The following is a 17,838-nucleotide window of genomic DNA, read 5'->3' on the forward strand; positions in this document are numbered from 1 at the left end:
ACTTAGTGCCACAGAACTGTGTATTCAAAAATAGTTAAAATGGTAATGTTATTGTGGTAATTTGAATGTAATTGGTCCCCATAAGCTCATAGGGAATGGCACTATTAGGAGGTGTGGTCTTGTTAGAAGAAGTGTGTCACTGTGAGGGCTGGCTTTGAGGTCTCCCATGCTAAGCTACACCTAGTTCTAGATACCCTGGAACTGGGGTTACAGACAGTTGTTAGTCTCCATGTGGGCACTGGGAATCAGACCTGGGTCTTCTGCAAGAGCAGTCAGTGCTCTTATCTGCTAAGCTAACATTCCAGAAGCCCCCTTTTGACCTTTTAGTTAACTTTCTTGTTTGTTTTATGTATTTAACCTAGAGTGGCTTGCATAAGACTTTAAGGGTGTCTTTTTTTAAATACACTTAAATAAATTAGATTTTTTTTCTTTTTAAATAACACAATATTAAAATCCATACTTTGAAAGTACAGCATTGTCAGTTTAGGGGATTGAATTTAAGAGCTAGATGGTTTTGGTTAAAGATACAATTATTCCTTTTTGTATGGTAAAATATGTAACAGTCTTGGGACTTCTATTGCTGTGAAGAGACACCATGAAAATGGTCACTCTCACAAAGAAAAAACACGTAATTGGGATGGCTTTCATTTTCAGTTGTTTAGTCCATTATCATCATGGTATGCCAATCTCTCTTCTGGCCTCCATAGCCATAGCAGGCACATGGTGCACAGCCATACACTCAGGCAGCATGTACACACATAAACAAACAATTCAACAATTCAAAGGGCAGGGAGTGGAAGCAGACAAGAGGATTTTGTGTAGAATTAGAAATATATATTTTTGAGAGCAGTGGTCACATTTTTTAGTTCATCTCTTAATTGGCCATACTTTCTGCTTTAGAATTAAGCAACACTTCATTCTCCAAGTGGATCAGTAATTCCAGTAGTGCAATATTAAGTATACTCCAAACTGATCAGACCTATAAACATACATGAACATTACTCACCTGGCTCTTTACCTGCCGGTGACTGCCTGAAATGTCTCAGGAAACATGAGGGAAATGGAAGAGCAAGTGACTGCTGACACCCTCACAAACAGCTCTGCAGTCTGTACATGTGACCAATACACTCACAACAGCTCTCCAGACTGTAACATGTGACTGGTGACACCCTCACAACAGCTCTCCAGACTGTACATGTGACTGGTGACACCCACACAACAGCTCTGCAGACTGTACATGTGACCACCAACACCCTCACAACAGCTCTGCAGACTGCACATGTGACCACTAACACCCTCACAACAGCTGCTCTGCAGTGTAAACATGTGACTGGTGACACCCTCACAACAGCTCTGAAGACTGCACATGTGACCACCGACACCCTCACAACAGCTTTCCAGAATGTACAGCTAGCAAATGGACAATAGTCAATTATTTACAGGGTGTGAAGTGTTTCAGAATATTTGATTGAATTGAGAAACTCTGATACTGTGTTAATAAAATTGACCTTGGATCAGGGGGTGGAGCCAGAGACTAGTTGATAGGAATGAGCCATAGAGAGGATGGAGGAGTCAGGAATACAGATCGAGAGACACAGGAAGGAGTAGAGTGAGTCTTAAGAGATTTGTGGTCTTTTTTTTTTTGGTTTGGTTTGTGATTAGTGGAGAGATGCTTCTCTTGCCAGGTCTCTGACTGAAAAAGATCAGCTAGTTGTTTCTCAACTTCTCTGATCTAGCAGGTTTTCACCCCAACATCAGACTGCCGAGTCTTTATTGGTAAATAGAATGATAGAGACTAGTTAAAAACCTACATTTGGTGGCCATGACCAAAGTGGTGCCAGTGGAAGAGAAATCCAGCCAGGCTATGGTCTGAGCAGGGCTGACTACAGGGCATAGATGGTGTTAAAATATCAGTAGATTCAGGTGCACCCTTGAAGCCAACAGAAAGTCAACAGGGAAGAAAAGGCTAGTCTATGTTAATAGCTTTATTGTTCCTTCCTAGTGAGAGAATTTTATGCTGTTTTCCCCAGTACCTTAAACATTTCCAGGAGTGAGTCCTTTCTGGCTTCCAATCTTTCAAACGGCTGCTTCTCTTTGATGATAGTTTTACATATATTTTCCAGGGCAGACAACTCAGTGCTGGACACCACTCTAAGTACCAAAGAAGAAGAGACCCCGAATTTCAGTATGGTCTTCCAGATGCCATCAACACCCTTCCTGGCTGCTCATCTGCCCTTTGGAGTGGCCTTCATAATAAATCAATAGTTTTCTATCAGCCAGTCTACCAACTACTAAACCCAGGGAGTGGGTCGTGGGTGAGACATACAGAAAGCCTCAACTGTGACTGGCATCATCAGCAATGTGGTGGCTTTATAGGACTAAGACTTGAGCTGAAGGTCTGGGTTAATGCCTAGTTAGTATCCAGAAAGCTGGAGAATCAGTTGTTACATGGGGAAAACAAACAAACAAAAAAACCAAGACAAATAAAAACCTCATATACTTAGGGTCAAAGTATTAAAAATAAACATACTCTAAACCAGTGGTCTTCAACCTTTCTAATGCTTCCACCCTTTAATACAGTTCCTCACGTTGTGGTGACCCCCAACCATAAGATATTTCACTGACACTTCATAACTGTAATTCTTCTATTGTTATGAATAGTATTGTAAATATCTGATATGCAGGATATCTGGATATGCAATCCCAAAGGGATCACAACCCACAGTTTGATGAAACCTATAGGCTGAATACCACTACTTTAAATTTATAATTAAAAACAGTTCAGACTGGAAAGGACTATAAGAAATAGTGACATAAGCACATGCCTTTAATCCCAGCATGTGGAAGCCAGTCTGGTCTACATAGTAAGTTCCAGGCCAGCCAGGGCTATACAGTGAGACTGTGCCTCAAAAACAAATAAACAAACAAAAATAAAAAATAAAAATAATAAGTCATTATACAGCATGAGAGTAGTGGGCAAAGGCAAAACATTCTACATTTGCCTAAGCAAAAGACGCTGTGAGTCTGCATTAAAGCACAAGTGCAAGAAGATAGAAATGTTTAGGAGATAAAACTGGAAAACTAGACAGGGCTGCTAGATGGGGTAGTGAGGAGCATAGGGAAGTTTGAACTGGACTTGGATGCTAGATGGGGATATTAGGGAGAACAGATGAATTAGAAGACCCTAAGGTTTCAGTTTGTCCATTGGTGGTGTCCCTAAGGAACCACGAGGGATCCAGAGCAGGGGTGGACAAGGGCTGTGATTCCACGCACACACCTACTGACTGTGAGACCCTGTGAACCACCACCACCTGGCACTCAAGTGTGTGAGAAGTTCGGCAAAGTTGACAGTGCCTTGACCATCGTGAGCAGAAGCAGACAACTGCTCTCCAGCATGGAGCATATGATTCGGTTTTGAATTAGTGCCATGCTCTAGCAGGTATGTTGAAAGTTACTCTCTAATCTAAGTTCATTTGAAAAACAATTTTTTGATAATCATACAATACACTGTGACTGAGCTACTATATGCAACCATTATAAAACAATGGCATGTACACATGCAATCAGACCCCAGCGCTCAGCAGCCTTACCTGTCTTCAATGAACATGTCGTAATAAAATCCATTCTCAATGGGTGGCCCATAGCACAGGTGACCTCCATAGTAAAGTTCCATGGCCTCCCCCAGTATGTGAGCACTGGAATGCCAGTACACCTGCAAGATGTGGACAGGAAAGCTGTTAGCTACCAAAACTGTCATGGGACATCAGGAGTAGTCTAGCATGTGTGAGCAAGTAAATGGATGTTGAGGGATAAATAGCAAAAATAGAGTCTCCAATGCCTGCTTGGATGGAAATGCCCCCTGCATTGTCCACAGTACTCCTGGAAAACTTCCGTCTAGCTCAGAGTCACTTTGCTGAGCACTGCAGCTATGGTGCAGCTGCTCCCTACTTTCCTTCTGTGCCCTTGACTGTGCAGAACCAGCCCATCCACTCAGAACACTGAACTGAGTATCCACATGGAAACTGGTGTGGGCTTGGGGTGGGAGGGTTCCAGTTCCCTGTGTTTCTCCAAGACAAATGCTCTGAACTCAATCCAGACAGAGAGTGACTGCTTGGGGATATTACCAGAGTCAGTGAGATTTCACATCTGCACAGCAGACTCCTGCTATGCAAAGAGTTTCTATAGCACATGACTGTGGAAGTTTGAAAGAGTTGAAAAGATGGCTCAAGAAGGAAAAGATGAAGCCAGGGAGTGTTGCTGGTAGCTGGAGACCCCTGAAGAGTATGTGTGTGGGCTAAATTACCATAGTCCAAGGGCAGGTTATGAGCCCCACAAATTAAGAAAGCTGACTTGGTTTCAAATTCCCAAGGAATTAGTATTATTCTAAAGGTAACTAAAACAAATGAAATTAGCTTAGTTTATAAGGAATTAACTTCAGTTTAGCCATGAATTAAAATTAACCAAGTCACCAAATTAAATATGGATACCAAAAGTGAATGATAATTGAGTCGCAGGTCAGAACCTTCACCTTTATTAAATAAAGAGAAAAGAGTACATTAACTACCATTCAATAAACGAGAGCAGAAAGAGGTAGATGCAGAGAAGCCATGTGTAATCCAGTCTACTGCAACAGACTGGACATGCTCTGTGGACAGAGCCAGAGCGCCATCCTTGCAGCAGAGCACCTGGACTCAAGGTGCTGCTGAAAATAGCTGGCTGATCACCTGCACTGTCTCTGGGGCATTGCCCTTATCTAGATATTTGTCAAGCCAAATGATGTGCTAGAGACGGGAATATCCCAGAACTATTGAGAGAACTATTGAGAGAAAATAAGCATGTATAACCAAGAGAGCTGGGTATATGGTGGGGTACACTGAGATGGGCAAACAGCAAAGCAGTAAGCTTGGTGGTTAGAATGAAGAATTTCATAGTAGAATTCTAGCATGGCACTTACATGGAGATGGCACTTAGGTGTAACACAAACAGCACTGAGGTGTGTCGACCTGCAGGATGCTGAGAGTGGACAGTTTACAGACTGCATTTTTCAGAATCACTGTTGAACATGGTTTTATTAATATTACATGGCTTAACAATTTTATGGTTCTACTTGGTGTAGTGGTTTGAGTGAGAACTGCCCCTCTGGGATCAGGGATTTGAACAGTTGGCCCCAGTTGACAGCACTTCTTGGGGAGCTCTTGGAACCTTTAGGAGGTGAAACCTTGCTGAAAGAAGTACATCCCTGGGGCAAGCTTTGAGAGCTCATAGCTTTGCCCACTTTCTAGTTTGCTCTCTCTGCTTCCAGCATGTGGATGGAAATGTGATCAGCCAGCTTCTTCCTCTAGCTATTTGCTGCCATGCCTCCCAGTCACAATGGACTGCCCCTCTATATCCCTAAGCCAAAATAAACTCTTTCTTCCATGAGCTGCATTTGGTCATGGTGTTTTACCATGGTAGCAAAAAACAACTAATAACCTTGGCATACTTTAATCAGAAATTATACAGTTCTCATCATCCAGAAAGCATAATAATATAGCCTCAGCTAACTATAGCTGGGTTTTACAGAAGCAGTAAGTCAGCTGAAAGGAGGTTACAAGCTAAGGTGATATGCATGTCAGAGACATGCAAAAATGGGGCACTTATCTTATAAAATATTATATTTGCAAGTATTTAAAGGATTTTCCCAAACTCTCCCATGGATATTAAATTACAGGTGCATACCTTTGAGAGCTGACAAGGAATTAATTTTGAAAATGCACTGATTTAACAGCTAAGACATTTAACCTAAGGCAATGATTATTTTAAGAGATAACAAACATGGGATACTTACTTGAATATACATTCCACAAATATTCATTAGCTATCACTAAATGCCATGTTGTGATTTTAAATGCTGAAAGGCTGAAAGTTCATCACCCTTGATTTCAATGTGTGGCTTTTCCCATAAGTCTTATATCATAAAGACCTGACTCTGGCTGATTGGTTTTTAAATACTTACAGCCTGAGCTTCCTCGTTGTCAAACATCAGCAACTCTACAGTGGAATCCCCTTCCAACGGGCGGTCCAGGTCCCATAATTCACCATTCACTTTGGCAATGATTGCATTTTCAGCTAGTTCTTGACTAGTAGGAGGAAAACCATTTGAGGTTAACATTTATTACATTATGATTATTATAAGAAAAACCTAAAATAATTTTTAAAATCATTTCTAGCTTTAAAAAGGTAACTAGAAAGTATAAATATGAACTAATAGGCTAGAGATCTTTTATTTTATAACAATTATTTTATGTATAAAAGTCATATATATTGTGGAATATTAATAAGATGTGTTTCATTTGCTTATGTTGTGGAACATTTGTTTAATGATTCAAAGATGTGTTGCATTCTTTCATGTTGCATTTGTTTAACTCTGTGAAGCTGTGTTACTTTGCCTGTCTAAAACACCTGATTGGTGTAATAAAGAGCTGAATGGCAAATGGCTAGAGAGGAGAAAAGGATAGGTGGGTCTGGCAGGCAGAGAGAATAAATAGTGGGAGAAATCTGGCAAGAAAAGATCAAGAAGCAGAGAAGGAGGAGGGGAGGACTCCAGGGACCAGCCACCCAGCTACACAGCAAGCCACCAAGTAAGACGTAAAGAAAGAAATGCAGAATAGAGAAAGGTAAAGGCCAGAGGCAAAAGGCAGGCAGGATAATTTAAGAAAACCTGGCTAGAAACAAGCCAAGCTAAGACCAGGCATTCGTAAGTAAGAATAAGACTCTGTATGATTTACTGGGGAACTGAGTGGTGCCCCTACCAAACAGCCAAAAGAGTAAAGAGTAAAAGAACACATATGTTTGCTATTTTTAAAACTTGAAAAATAAAGAAAGCACAAATAATAAAATTAAAATCTTATATAAATCTTATCCCCTATTCCTAGAAATAACTGTTTATAACATTTTGGTACATCACTCTCTATTCTTTTTCTATATCAGCTTCTCATCCATAACTAGTTATGAGCATAATTTTATAGCCTACCTTTTTGTTGCTGTGTTATCAGGCGGAGACCTCAGGCAGTCTAGAAGTGTTCATTTACTGAGGGAAGCCTGGCTCTTGCACTTTGGTTTCCTTCGGTTTTGCTCTCTTAGGGGACTCATGCAGCCATTTAAGCACATGCCTCCTTGTGCCCCCATAAGTGCACAGAAACAGAATTCCAGGGTGGGGCAGGCGCCTTCACAAGATTTCTGGTATAGTCTAGTATAATTACAATCATCCTAAGTGACTTTTCAAATCTTAGTCAGTGTGATACTGAAAACCGGCACTTTATTTCTTTGATGATTAACTTTACTTTTAATGAATTGTCTGCTTCTTTACCTGCTTTCCACAGAAACCAACCTTCCTTCTTTTCTTCCTTTCTTCCCCCTCTCTTCCATTTTTAAATTAACATTTATGGTTTGAAAACTACTGAGTAATAAAGTTATAAGAAGAAACCTAGGAAAGTATGGGATGGGAGTGTGGTATAATTGCAATCATATCTCTAAAAAACAACTTAATATTTTTATCTATAGTCTTCCATAATCTTTTATACATATACCAATGTAAATTTTTAATACTGCCCTTTTGTCTATGTTACTGAGTACCCCACTTCGTAAAATTAACAATAAATTATAGCCCTATCTTTATCTGTAGACAAACTTTCAAAGCATATTATCTAATCATTATATGAGAACCAGGACTTGCTGGGCATTTTGGTTTTATTTTGTGGGTTTTGGTTTGTTGTTGCTGTAATGAACATTCTTAAACACATATGTTAGTAGCCAATTCTTTTCTCAGGAAAAAATTTCAAAGTAAAAAGTAAAACTGTGGAGTCAAGGGCAATGAACTGTTAATGGTTTATGTCAGAATATGATGCCAAACTTCCCTAACAGCCAAGGCACCAGAGTCCCTTGCCACTGCTCTTAAGCTACGCCCTAGGAAATTGTATTGGCCCTCAATAAGGTTCTAAGAAACAGAGGATTGCCCCCCTAAAAATAGGGAAAACATTTTAGGGGAGAATGTTATGCCCTCTAAAACAGCAGACCCCCTTTTGGGGTCAAATGACCCTTTCACAGGGGTCACCTAAGATCATTGGGAAACACAGATATTTAGATTATGATTCATAACAGTAGCAACATTATAATTATGAAGTGGCAATGAGATAATTGTATGGTTGGGAGTCACTGCAACATGAAGAACTGTATTAGAAGGTCACAGCATCAGGAAGGTGGAGAACCACTGCTCAAAAGGGAGGATGGGCCTTTATCTCCAATGTGGGTGGCCCTCGAAGACTGATGCTTTCCAAGGTGACTTGGTAAAAGTCTGCACTCAAACAACTGCAGACAACCATCATGATATCCTACTAAATGAACTTGTGCAGTATGCAGTTATAAATGGAAATACCCAAAAGCCAAAGGACTTATTTCTGTCATTGGGGTCTTGAGACTCACTCTATATGTGGCCTGATGATGCAACATGGCATGAACATGGGCAGCCTTCACCTCAAAGTCAGGGGACATTCCTAGAGCCATGGCCAGCCTCTCCCACTACTCTGTAATGTGTGGTCATCTAAGATGCTTACAGCCTATAGAACCCAAAGCAATGCACGAAGATGAACCTTCTCAAAGACTTAAATGTCTTCTGACATGTCCTGACACCTTCTCTGGGGGGACAGAAGTCTACCCCATGCAGACTAAAACAAATTTATTCTCTAGAATAAAATGTCCGAGTTCCCACAGCTTTGAGATCACCCTGAACATGGATGTCTTCTACCTGAAAACTCTTGAATAATATAGAAATTCTCTGTGAAACAAACAAGGATGCCTTAACTTCTTAAATACAAAGGTAAGTCCCATGTACAAATCTATCAGTAGCTGTAACCTGCCTTTATGTGTAGTTTTCATTCTTTTTCTTTTGCTGTTGTTAGCAGAAAATGTACACTCAGTGCTTACAACCTCACACCATTTTCCTTTTACTCCATTCTGGATACTCCACTCTCCACTCTTTTACTGGATTTCCCTCTTAAAATTGGTGTGTGTGTGTGTGTGTGTGTGTGTTGCCACATTGTTGATATGTAACCAAGGGATCTCACCCTTGGGAACAAGGTAGATGAAGATTGCTCTCTGGGGCCAATTGTGGCCACAGCTTTTCTGATTCTTGCTCTTTGGGAACCACTGTTTGGCACAACTGTGTTCTTCTTGTTTGGCCCAGTGTTTGTAGCATCCTTGAAAATGTATATCTTCTGGGTTATATCAGGGGTTTCAGACCAGATTCCTTGTGATGTTGGGATTCCAGTAAATCCCTACTGCATCCTAGATTCTCCACAAAATTAGAATAGCAATTATGGAAAATGGATCGTTCTCTTTCAGCTTCCCCAAAGGGATCTCTGGAACCACAGCTCCCAGGTGATGACTGAGGCAGAAATGTAGGCTGGAGAGTGAGATGTGTGAAGGCTAAGCTGTAAATTAGCATGGGAAAACCTGCTGACTAACCATCACCAAGGAGAGTGGAGACAGGCCAGTGATCCAATGATCCAAAAGCCTGTGTGTGATGGAGATTTAAAAGTCCCAATCTTCCTACTGTGTTTGGTGCTGAGTGTCTAACCTTTCTCCCAGCCCCGTCAGTGTCTCCCTCCTTGGAAGTGTACTGCCCTTGGTGGAATTTGCTGTATAACTCTTGCCTGTGCCTCTGACACGTTTAAAGTTTGAATTCCTTGTTGTTAAAGGTCTCTCCTGGAAGGCTAGAGCTGGGACAATGTAACAATTCTTATAGAAGTCTATCTTAGTAAGAATAAAATATATGGTGGTTCCCTAGGAGAATCAGCTATGCATGAAGCTGAGTCTGCTATCAATCCTATTACATAAGTGGTGTTAGTAAATATGGGACAGAGGATCTGGAACAATCACTAAAGAAGAAAACTTAGGGAAATCTTAGAAGCTAACAAATTATAACTGAATTGTTAGGTTTTCATGTACCTCTTCTGAAACATGGAACTAGCACGGACAGGAAAAGATTCTGATTATAAAACTAATGACAAGCCTTGATACCTTCCTGAAGGCAAAGGAAGCAGTTTTAGGAATCTTGATGTTCTTTTACTCTTTGCAGGATTGTAATAAAGATAGAAACCATATTGAAACAAGGGTTTATGACAAAGAAACAAAAGGATATACTCAGGCTCAGCTAGCTGCCTGGCTTCCTGAGCAGCCTTGTCAGATCAGGGCTTCTCTGATATTGTAGAAAGAATAAAGAGCAGAACATGGTACTTCAAAAGCCAAAAGGAAGGATGGTGCTCTTATGTCAGACATAATAGAAAAAAGAAAAGAAAAAATTAAATGAGGGACTGAGGGATTAGGTTTTCATAGAAAGATCAGATATTCATTATAGTTGACTAATAGAATAACACAGGGAAAGCTTGATATAACAGAGTAGGAAATACCTTCTTATCTATTAACTTAGAGAAACTTAAAGACATCTTGTCTAGTCTTTCTGTAACTGCAAGGCTTTACAACCCTGATTTTAAGGAAAAAGACATTGAGTTAAAAAGAACTGATTTTATCATAGTGTTAGATTTTAGTTCTCATGAAATTTGCTGTTTGCTCCTTTTGCTTCTTTTACTTTAATATGCTTATGTAATCAAGGAAGAATTTACAAAAAGTATGTGCCATGAAAAGACCTTATAATCAATGATTAAAGTCTATGAGGAAATGATTTTGTGTATAAATAAAGTCGGTGAGAGATGCAGGTTGTCAGAGTAGGTCAAGCCATCCCGAGGTATGCTTCCTCTCTGTTCATCTCCCGTAAAACGAAACTCAGAAGTGTCCCGTGTCTGATCTCTCCATCTCCGCCCTTGCATCCACCCGCTTCAGACCCTGCCCTCATCCAGAGCTGGACTCCGGCAGAAACAAGCAAACAAACAAACATTTTAGTGGTGTCTAAGAAAATCTTTCATCGGGCTCTGGTACAATTACTTAATTCTATAGTATATCTTCTCCAAATACACAACAGGTAGGGAGGGAGACAGATAGATGTGCAAGGAGTGTGTGCACATGGCTGCATGTGTGTGTGTGTGGGTATGTGTATGAATGTGTTTTTGTGTGGGTAAATGTGTATGTGTGGGTGGGTTTGTGTGTATGTGTGTGGGTGTATGTGATGCATGTGAGTGCACACAAGCATGCATGTGTGTCTGTGTTTGGGAGGGGAGGGGTTCTTACCTAATCTCGGCCGCCACTTGATAAGGTGTTGTTCTCCACCTTTCTCCTTGCACTGTTTTCCCACCAGCTACCCTCACTGTAATCACACTGCTTGCATCCTTATTTTCCAGAGTGGCAGGGAAGAGCTGATGATCTATCTTTAATGTTTCAAAAAACTTCAATCTTTCTTTTATAAAATTCGGTTGCTTTACCTGAAAGTCATTAGTGTAGAGTAAGGTGACTGACTCAGCCCTCTGTTGACATCCCCTCCAGCAGACCCTCCCCTCTTACCTAACTCCTCTGAACACTACATGGACATCTCCTTCTCCCACTATTTACAGTATATTTAGGCAAGGATATACAGTGTAGTACTTCTCAATATCCTACCCTTGGTACCCTCAGCATTGGATTCCTAGACCCCCATGGATGCTCAAGTCCTTAATAAAGTTCCATAGTACTGGAACATCCTCCCATATACTTTAAGTCCTCTCTGGATTACTAAAAAACAGAATACAACACTTGGAAAATAGCTGTTACAGTGTACTGTTTGGGGGATAATGACTAACAAAGTCAGTACAGAAACATTTTCCCCAAGTAGTTCTGGATTTAAAAATCCACAAATGAGAAACATGTATATGCATATGGGGGGCTGGCTGTGCCCTGGAGTCTGCCTCTAGTTGTTTGTCTGCATCTGTCTGATCTTCATAGCTAAACTAATACCTTTGAAGTTAGGTATCCTTCCTTTGTCCCTAACAAGTGCTGAGTCTCCATAAACCTTTGCTGGTTGTTTTTTGTTTGTTTGTTTGTTTTTCTTCTTCTTCTTTTTTTGGTTTTTCGAGACAGGATTTCTCTGTGGAGCCTGTCCTGGAACTAGCTCTTGTAGACCAACTCACAGAGATCCGCCTGCCTCTGCCTCCCGAGTGCTGGGATTAAAGGCGTGCGCCACCACCACCCGGCCTTGCTAGTTGTTTTAATAACTTATTTTTTTAAAGCAGGTAATTTGAAATCAGAGCTGTTATTTCACCTTTAAAAGATTGGAGGGCACTTTAAATCCAGCCAGTGGCTAGCTTGACTCTACATCAAGAGGTTACTGATGTGGCCCAAACAATAACTTCATTAGTAATTATGTTCTTGCTCCAAGTCCTGGAGACCCATGTTTAAAATGACAGCAAACATTTATGTTGTTTCTATAGCAATGACTTACCTCCCTGTCAGGCTCACTCTCTTTCGGTCTCTTCTTTTTGGTGTCCCTTTCTTGGTTTTGAGTAGGAGGCTGAAAGATAAATGGCACATGGGTGACAGGTAAGAGCAATACATTAGCCCAAGGAAAGAGGGAACCCAGGCAGCCCAGGGCAAGGCCTCCATGGTTGGTTTGAGAGTCCCTGCTGGGCTGTGGGAACCAAGACCTACTTATAACCCTCAAGGATCAAGTTTCAGGGTTCAGCCCTTTCTGTCCAAGGACATTAAACATATTTTGGCCAGGCATTGGTGATGCACGCCTTTAATCCCAGTACTCGGGAGGCAGAGACAGGCGGATCTCTGTGAGTTGGAGGGCAGCCTGGTCTCCAGAGCGAGTGCCAGGATAGGCTCCAAAGCTACACAGAGAAACCCTGTCTCGAAAAACAAAACAAAACAAACAAACAAACTTTGAAGCATTTTCAAGTCAAAATATGTTTTTTTGTTTGTTTGTTTGTTTTGTTTTGTTGGGGATATAGTTCAGTAGTAGAGCACTTGACCAGTATGCAGGAAGCCCTGGCTTCCATACCCTGGACTACACACTCTCTGTCTCCGTGCCTCTCTCTCCCCACTAAACTTTAAACAAATAATGTCACTGGAAAATGTGTGGCTGCCACCAGACTTTCAGAGTCTGCCACCAGACCCTTAGTCTGGTGCTAAGGTTAGATGCTGCCAGTGCACTTGACAAAGAACTAAAAAACATCTCAGTTTTAGAAAGCCTTCAGAATTTAGAAAAAAATTCTCTTATAATTTGTTATTTAATAATCTTCTAAAACGTGAGAACACTATAATCAAATAATCCTGCTAACACATATAAGTCCTCCAAGCAGACTGCCAAAACAAGACAGTAGAAATAGCCCGTCTTAGATAGCACAGAACCAGCCAGCAGATAACAGAAATTGTTGGTCTCCTTTCCCAAGGAGACCGTGAATCTCAAACACTTTAGTGGCCCTTTAAAAAGTTTCATTTCAGACAGTGTCTTGTTACATAGCCCTGGCAGATCTGGTGGTACTCGCTTTTACCCCAGGCTGGCCTCAAACTCTCAGTCATTCTCCTGCCTCAGTCTCCAGAGTTCTGGATTCGAGGCGTGCACCTCAGTGGTTTTTGCCACTGGAGGGGAAAAAGTGTTGCATGCCTATCCAACGAAGAGCTGAGAAATTACACCTGCTGGTCAGTTAGGAGGTTGGTGAAAACCTAGCGGTTCCCCAGGCCGTGGGCAGCGGGCAGGGCACCGACGGGGACACACCCTGCAGCCCTGCCGGCATCGGGGCGCAGAGTCGGAGACCGCTGAGTGCTCCTGGGCCGCGTCCCCAGAAGTCTGCCCGGGTTACCTTCTGCGTCGCCACCCGCCTGGCCCCAAGGCCACGCTGCTCTGCCAGGCGCAGCCGCAGGCCAGTCAGGCGCTGGTGCAGGTCGCGATTCTCTGCCCGGAGCTGCGCCACCTCGCGCGTGAGGAGGCGCGGGCCCTCGGCTTGTCCCCGCTCGGGCCCGCGCAGCTGCTCGTCCCTCAGGCGCTGCACCTCCGCGCACAGCCAGCGGATGTCCTCCTCCTGTCGCTGCAGGCGCGAGGCCACAGCCTGAACCGCCAGGGCCTGGGCCGCCATGGAAGCCTCCCTAAGTCACCCGCGCCCGCAGCGGGCCCAGCTAGAGAGACCCGGCGACGGGGCGGGGCGGGGCGGAGCTGCAGGGCCTTGGGAGGCGGGGCCTGTGGGGGAAGCATCACTACACGAGGCGGGGCGATGGAGGAAGAGGGGCGGGCCTGAGGTGAGTATCACTGCATGGGGCGGAGCCAGGGGACGGAGCGATGGTCTCTGAAGAGGGGGCTATAGGATGGGGACGGCGCCCTAGTCAGGCATAGTGAAGGGGCGGGGAGATGGGCGGGGACAGGGCGGGGCAACATTGCAATGGTGAAGTGTTGAGGAGGGCTGGAGTATAGGCATCAAAGCTGAGAGCAATGGGATGGCTGGGCAATGCTTCATGAAGCAAGGATAATGGGCAGGGGAAGGGGGCCACAGGCAGGGGCATGCCCAACGTTGGATGTACTGCAGAGTTGAGAACTACGCCCGGACCTAGGCAGTAGGAGTGGGACCACTGGATGGGCTTCTCTAGCGTTCCGAGGCGTGTCCAGGTGCTACCAGAAGTGTGCTCAGTCCATTGAAACTGGAGTTGGAGAAACTGAAGCACAGAAGAGGTATATGTCTCTTGACCAAATCATCCAAAGTGTTGTCAAAGCCTGATGAAGTTCTCTTATTCCCTTCTTTAATTCTGGCAATCACCACAGTGCCCAGATTCTGAAAAGCGGTCATTGAAAAGAACAAGACTGTGAACTGAGGAATGACACCAATCTTGTCCTGTGGCCTCCACAAACACATGCACACATATGCACATGCCTCTACACACTCAAGACTAGGCACAACACATATCTGCACACACAGACACACACAGCAGGGTGGGAAGAGGGAGGAGAGGCACAGAATTTAAAATGAGGATAATGAAACACTACAAGCAAAAAGGGTGCCTGGATCTGAGAACATATAATAGCCAACATCTAGCCAGGCGTTGGTGGCGCATGCATTTAATCCCGGTACTGGGGAGGCAGAGGCAGGCAGATCTCTGTGAGTTCGAGGCCAGCCTGATCTCCAGAGCGAGACCCAGGATAGGCTCCAAAGCTACACAGAGAAACCCTGTCTTGAAAAACAAAACAAAACAAAACAAAAAGATGGCAGAACCAACATCTACATTGACAAAAACAAAAGGATGGAAGTTATCAACTAAAAACTTTAGAAAATGATATCTACAAGATAAATAACCAATGATATTATCAAAGAAAACTACACAAAGTTGTCCCCCAATGTCCATGGGTAATTGGTTCATAGGGAAGAACCCTTCCCCAAAGATATCCCATAGATGCTTAAGTCTTTTACATAAAATGTCCAAATATATGCATTTAACTTATGCATACAATCTTGTTGCCTTACATCATTGCTAGCCCCATACAGCAGCTAATACAGTGTAGCTGCCGTGTAAATTGCAGTGTTGTGTAGGAAGAGGTGAGAAGAGACAAGTGTGCATGATACATAGCTTCCATTCTTTCCAAATGCTTTCAGTCTGTGGTCTGTTGATCTACAGAGCAGAATGAGTAGAAATGGAGGACCTATTGTATACATGTCTTCCAACCCAGAAATCTCACTGCTGGGAATTTACTCTGAAGACACATTTCTAATATACACAAAAATTCAACTCAGGGTTATTTGTGGTTGTAAAATTTCATAAGGGGATTGGCATCGTCAGTTATAACACACAGACTCGTTCGAATATTGGGTAGCTGTTTAAAAGGCATTAGGGAGATCTCTGTAAATCGACATGCAGTCATTTTCTGGAGATTCTGTCAGATGAAAAAACTAAGCTCAAAAGAGCTTATGTGACATGTTACATGCCGTGCAAGAGAGAAGAGAAAATAGGGCATGTCTATATCTACAGTACAGAGAGAAACTGAGGGGTAGACTAGCAAGCCATGAAGTCAGTTATCTACAAAGAACCAGAGGAGGAGAAACGGTGTGAGTGACATCGGAGAACCACACTTCTCTGGCTGCATCCTTTGTAGTCTTGACTTTTGAAGGCTTATAAATAGTCTATATATTTAAAATTGAAAAAGCATTAGATATATTGAGAGCAAATTGAAGCAAATTTAAATTCACATTACCCATATCCAAACTGAAGGCAGTAGAAAGGAAGAAAAAAATGAGTGACTTTAAACATGCTTGGCTGAGGAAGGGTAGATGAACAATGAAAAAATATTGACATCATTTTAGGACAAGTGAGCTCAACTGAATAAGACTGAGTGTACTGACTCGGGGATCTGGCATTCTCACTGTAGAAGAAAGATGTTATGGAAGGAGACAAGTGAAGACGTAGATACCCCGGGGCAGTTAGGACATTTGGCATCAAGGCCTTGACCTCTCACAAGTTTCCACAGTAGAGGAGCCAGAGCTCCTAGGAGGAAGGGCTATGTTGAGGCTGGGGCATGTAGGCGAAAGATAAGACTGGAGGAGCCTGTCTTGATGGAGATTAAGGAAGGGCCCCTCACTACCTGACACCAGTATGTCACATGAAGACAAGAACCAGCTCACAGTGTTTTGACCAACCAAACTGGGCATTTGAAGATAAAAATCATTAAGTGCCACAATGAATGATAAGCCACCAAAAATTAGAATTATTCATATATTCATACAAATAATTCTTTGAGACCAAAAGAGAAGCAGAGCTTAGCTCATAGACCAATGTCAAAGACTAAATGGAAAATCAGCAAGCAAAAAGACTTAATCTCATGAAATAAAAACAAACATTTTTAATTTAAAATATTAGTATCATAAAAGACTAAGCCCATAGAAAAGTTCCAAATTAAGGAGAACTGTTGTTATGACAATCAAAGGCAATATCTAATCTTAAACTGAATCCTGGGTGGGGTAAAAACTGTGGGTGGTGCCATCCCTTGCCAGGTGGCATTAAGCTGTGTAAAAGGTAAGCTGAGCAAGCCAATAAGGAATATTACCGTGGCTTGTGCTTCGGTCTCTGCCTTCAGGTTCATGTGCCGAGTTCCTGACTTACCCTCATGATGGACTGTAAGCTATAAGATGAAATAAACAATTTCCCCCCTAAGTTGCTTTTGTTCAGAGCATTCTATTACAGCAATAAAAAGCAAGCTAAAACAGCTAGATGAGACACTATCTGTAGTCTTTGGGGGAAAAAATCAAGCTGAGGAATTATATCTAGTCACAATGTAACTATGTCCAAATGGTTCAAGAAAAAAAAATTACAGGAGAGTGAACAGATGGTAAGGGGAAGTAAAATAGTAGCTTCAAATGTAGGCTTCTTGTCTTTAGTTAGGGTTAATATGGCTATGATGAAACACCAAGACCAAAAGTAAGTAGGGGAGGAAAAGGTTTATTTGACTTAAACTTTCCATATCACTGCTCATCATTGAAGGAAGTCAGGACAGGAAATCAAACAGGGCAGGAACCTGGAGGCAGGAGCTGGCTGGCACACAGGCCATGGAGGATTGCTGCTTACTGGCTTGCTCAGCCTGCTTTCTTATAGAACCCAGTACCACCAGCCCAGAGATAGCACCACACAAGAAAATACAGGTGTGTCTACAGCCAGATCTTATGGAAGTATTTTCCTAATTGAGGTTCATCCTCTCAGATGACTTTGGTTTGTCTTGAACTGATATACAACTAGTCAGCACACTTCTTAAAACGTCTGTTTATGTTACTCCCTTGGGTAAAGGCTTCAAGAGCTTCCCACTGCAAATGAAGCATGTTAATTCCTTTTGGTGTTGCTGTGATAAAAATAGACTTATAAGAAGCACCTTAAGGGTGGAAGGGTCTGTTTTGATTCAAAATG

The 17,838-nt window shown here is 42.4% G+C and overlaps 1 protein-coding gene across 2 annotated transcripts in view; it reads right to left on the reverse strand.

Moving 5' to 3' along the window:
- Nucleotides 1–14,106, reverse strand: part of Tars3 (threonyl-tRNA synthetase 3) — a 44,560-nt gene extending 30,454 nt beyond the window's left edge. For both annotated transcript variants that reach the window (XR_003483895.2, XM_027408092.2), the window contains exons 1-6: nt 13,767–14,106; nt 12,404–12,472; nt 11,221–11,411; nt 5,996–6,119; nt 3,591–3,712; nt 2,034–2,151 (exon numbers count right to left, since the gene is read on the reverse strand). Coding sequence is in view for 1 of the 2 variants with exons in the window: in XM_027408092.2 (XP_027263893.1) it covers nt 2,034–2,151; nt 3,591–3,712; nt 5,996–6,119; nt 11,221–11,411; nt 12,404–12,472; nt 13,767–14,039 (897 nt within the window). In the remaining variant the exon portion in view is untranslated. The remainder of the gene's footprint in view (nt 1–2,033; nt 2,152–3,590; nt 3,713–5,995; nt 6,120–11,220; nt 11,412–12,403; nt 12,473–13,766) is intronic.
- Between the last annotated feature and the right edge of the window lie 3,732 nt (nt 14,107–17,838).

This window comes from Cricetulus griseus, chromosome 3, assembly GCF_003668045.3.
Source record: "Cricetulus griseus strain 17A/GY chromosome 3, alternate assembly CriGri-PICRH-1.0, whole genome shotgun sequence".
Taxonomy (NCBI): Eukaryota; Metazoa; Chordata; class Mammalia; order Rodentia; family Cricetidae; genus Cricetulus; species Cricetulus griseus.